This window comes from Myotis lucifugus, unplaced genomic scaffold, assembly GCF_000147115.1.
Source record: "Myotis lucifugus unplaced genomic scaffold, Myoluc2.0 scaffold_841, whole genome shotgun sequence".
Classification (NCBI taxonomy): Eukaryota; Metazoa; Chordata; class Mammalia; order Chiroptera; family Vespertilionidae; genus Myotis; species Myotis lucifugus.
The window spans coordinates 176636-180846 of record NW_005871889.1 but is presented as its reverse complement, the minus strand read 5'-3'; the positions used below and the strand labels follow the sequence as shown (position 1 = coordinate 180846).

The window sequence follows — 4211 nt, the reverse complement described above, 5'->3', positions numbered from 1 at the left end:
TTCAAGGAGAGGGGAACTGGTTTCCCTCTCTTGATGGAGGGGCTGCAAAATACAGCGGCTATGATGTTCAACTTTGCACATCAGGGGACCTTAAGGTGGACTGTCCAGTCAGAATTCAGGGGGGAAGTCATCTTTATTTCCATGAACTTCTCACCGGAATCTAGCGAGCCTCTCAAGCCTGTCACAGCAGGCACCGGCCGGTCCCGTGACCCCTTCACCCCTGGAAACCCAAGATAATTTCACATCACATCCTGGTCACGGCAGACACCTCAAAATACCACTCATGCTCATCTCCACTTGGAGATGGCAGTGATTAGTAGAGCCCTGGTGAATCGGGATTACTTAATGTGCTCATGAAGAAGCATGTGTTTTTACATCGCATAAGGAAAAGGTTTCATACCTTATGTCAGTCTGACGGGCTTCCTTTGCAGTCCTGCGCATTTTCAAAATGCATTTGCAGTTATGCCTTGAGAAAGGGCCCTGGGAGCTGCCCTCCGCCCTGGGAGGCTCTGCAGAATCAGGTCAGAATCAGGTCATGGCTTAGGCAGATTAGCAAGGCCCTAAACTGACCTCCTAAAGATCCCTAATCCTGGGACAGCAGCCAGCCAGCAGGCCCAGGGCCACACAGGTCCCCGCACCCTTTCCCAGGCCCTAGCCAGGGCTGCCATGGCCTCCCTATTCTCTGGTCGAGTTCTGATCCGAAACAACAGTGACCAGGACGAACTGGATACAGAGGCAGAGCTCAGCCGCAGGCTGGACAACCGACTGGTGCTGCTGTTCTTTGGCGCTGGGTCCTGCCCCCAGTGCCAGGCCTTTGCACCGATTCTCAGGGACTTCTTCATTCGGCTCACCGATGAGTTCTATGTGCTGCGGGCAGCCCAGCTGGCCTTGGTGTATGTGTCTCAGGACACCACAGAGGAGCAACAGGACCTGTTCCTCAAGGACATGCCCAAGAAGTGGCTCTTCCTGCCCTTCGAGGATGACCTGAGGAGGTGAGGTGGGAGGGGAAAGTCAGGGAGGGCTTCCTGGAGGAGGGGCTGTTTCTGCTGAGAGTGAAGTATTTTTTTGTTTTATTGTTGACAGTATTACAGATGTCCCCCACTTTCCCCCCCCCCCTCCACCTAGTCCCCACCCCATTCCAGGCCTTCACCACACTATTGTCTCTGTCCATAGGCTATGCATATATGCATATAAGTTCTTGGGTTAATCTCTTCTTGTCCCCCTCCTCCCCTCCCCTCTGAGATCTGTCTGTCTATTCCAGGCATCCATGCCTCTGGACCTATTCTGTTTATTTTGTTTTTTAGATTCCACATATAAATGAGATCATGAGACATTTATCTTTTTCTGACTGGCTTATTTCGTTTAGCATAATAGTCTCCAAGTCCATCCATGCTGTTGCAAAGGGCAAGAGATCCTTCTTTTTTACAGCTGCATAGCGTCCCATTGTGTAAATGTACCACAGCTTTTTTATCCACTCATCTACTGATGGGCACTTGGGCTGTTTCCAGATCTTAGCTATTGTAAATAACACTGCTATGAACAACGGGGTGCATATATTCTTTCTGATTGGTATTTCGGAATTCTTAGGATATATTCCCAGAAGTGGGATCGCTGGGTTAAACGGTAGTTCCATTTTTAATTTTTGGAGGAAACTCCATACTGTTTTCCATAGTGGCTGCACCAGCCTGCATTCCCATCAGCAGTGTACTAGGGTTCCCTTTTCTCCACATCAGGGGTTCTCAAACTTTTTAAACAGGGGGCCAGTTCACTGTCCCTCAGACCGTTGGAGGGCCGGACTATAGTTTAAAAAAAAACTATGAACAAATTCCTATGCACACTGCACATATCTTATTTTGAAGTAAAAAAACAAAACGGGAACAAATACAATATTTGTATTTGCATGTGGCCATGGGCCGTAGTTTGAGGACCCCTGCTCCACATCCTTGCCAGCACTTGCTGTTTATTGATGTAGTGATGGTAGCTATTCTGGCAGGTGTGAGGTGATACCTCGTAGTTTTAATTTGAATCTCTCTGATGATTAGTGATGTTGAACATTTTTTTCATATGTCTATGGGCCATCTATATGTCCTCTTTGGAGAAGTGTCTACTCAGGTCCTTTGCCCATTTTTTTTAAATTTTTTTTATTGATTTCAGAGAGAAAGGGAGAGGGAGAGAGAGATAGAAACATTAATGATGAGAGAGAATCATTGATTGGCTGCCTCCTCCATGCCCCCCATTAGAGATCCAACCCACAACCCCAGGCATGTGCCCTGACCGGGAATCGAACTGTGACCTCCTGGTTCATAGGCTGACGCTCAACCACTGAGCCCATTTTCTAATGGGACTGTTTGTCTTCCTTTTGTTGAGTTCTTTATATATTTTGGAAATTAACCCCTGATCAGCTGTATCATTGGCAAATATGTTCTCCCAATGCAGAGAGTTCCCTTTTCATTTTGATGATGGTTTCTTTTGCTGTGCAGTTTTTTAGTTTGATGTACAGTATTCGTTTACCGACAGAGCGCCATCCGGTGTTGAGCAGCCAGTCCATATTCGGAGGACTGAGGGCTACAGAGCAGGGCCTACACATCCCTGTGTCCATCCAGCCCCCAGGGAGTTCACAAAGACTCAAATACATAATAGCAAACTGCAGTATGTTCTGGAGGACAAAGGAAGAGGAAGGATGCCATGTAGAGATATAATGGGGGGACCTTGCTGAGATGTGGGGGTCAGGGGATGCTCATTTAAGGAAGTGGCTGTAAAGAGAGACCTCTAAGGACAGGAAGGATGGGAGGATGAAGTCTGAGGAAAGGGGAGGGTTTCTAGGCAGAGGCCATAGCACAGCACAAAGGCTCGAAGGACAGCCAATTTAGGGACCGATAGGTAATTGCAGGTGTGAGAAGTCAGCAGGCACCACGTGGAGCAGCGCCCCAAACGCCACCTTAACAAGTGTGATGTGGTCCTCAGCATAGCTGGGAGCCATGGAGGGCGCTGGAGCTGAGGGAGGGAGAGGTGGCGGGAGTCAAGCTTTACAATTAGCGGCCCAATAAATGGTGCTTTAGTTTGTGGCTATTTTTTAAAAAATATATTTTTATTGATTTCAGAGAGGAAGGGAGAGGGAGAGAGAGAGAGAAACATCGATGATGAGAGAGAATCATTGATTGGCTGCCTCCTGCACACCTCACATTGGGGATCGAGCCCACAACCAGGGCATGTGCCCTTGACCAGAATCGAACCCGGGACCCTTCAGCCCACAGGCCGACACTCTATCCACTGAGCCAAACCAGCTAGGGCTATGGCTATTTTAGAACTTTCCCCTTTTCTGCAGCAAGCCTTTCACTCTTTTTAAACCCCAACTTTTTATTATGAAAATTTTCAAAAATACCAACAAGTTGGAAGAAGCACACAAGGAAACGCTAGGTCAGTGTTAACGTCTTGCCATATTTGCTTTATCTACATACCTGCGAGGTTTGTGCTGAAACATTTGAAAGTGAGTTGTGGACTTTGTGACATTTTCTGATTTCACTCATTTTGTTACACAACAAGTTGGAAGTTTCTGGTCATGAAGAACTTCATTCTCCACCCGAGATTATCAAAGTTTGGACATTGGCTCACTCCCACTGCCCTCTGCAGCTGGGCGGGGGTGGGGGTGGTGGTGGTGGTGGGGGGGTTCTTTCCCCAGAAGAGGCAACATTGCCCTCCCCGAGGCAGAAATGCCAGCTGCCAGGGCATCGTAGAAAATGCTGACCTTGTTTGAGGCGCTCCTCTCAACAAAACATCCACCCAGCTGGCACCTGGAGAAAGTGAGCCAGTTCCAACCCTTCATCCCCACCCACTCACCCACCCACCCACCCACAGGATTGCCAGATCTAGGATGCCCAGTAAAACACAAATTTCACACAAACTATGAACAACTTCTTAGTATAAGTTTGTCCTACATATTACATGGGACATCCTTATACAAAAAAGTATTTGTTTATATGAGTTTCATACTTAACTGGGTGTCCTGTATCTTCACTTACTGTCTGGGATTTTGCAGGTATCATGTGTTCTCTGTGTGGAGGCCTGGAAAAGGGCCACCCAGGAACCAAGGGGGTGGAAATTAAGAACCGAGGGTGAGGCGCGCTCCCCGGCCTTCCCCTTCCCCCTCCTCTTCCCCGCAAGTGTGTTAGCTTTGCCTTTCTCTCTCCGGAGCAAAGGGCCCTTCTTCTGCC

General features: G+C 48.2%; 1 protein-coding gene across 1 annotated transcript; it reads left to right on the top strand.

The window, feature by feature from the left end:
• Positions 1-208: 208 nt before the first annotated feature.
• NXNL1 (nucleoredoxin like 1) lies at positions 209-1009 on the top strand. The gene has a single exon (XM_006106512.3). The coding sequence runs from the start codon at positions 667-669 to the stop codon at positions 994-996; it is 330 nt and encodes a 109-aa protein (XP_006106574.1). The 5' UTR covers positions 209-666; the 3' UTR covers positions 997-1009.
• The last annotated feature ends 3202 nt before the right edge of the window (positions 1010-4211 follow it).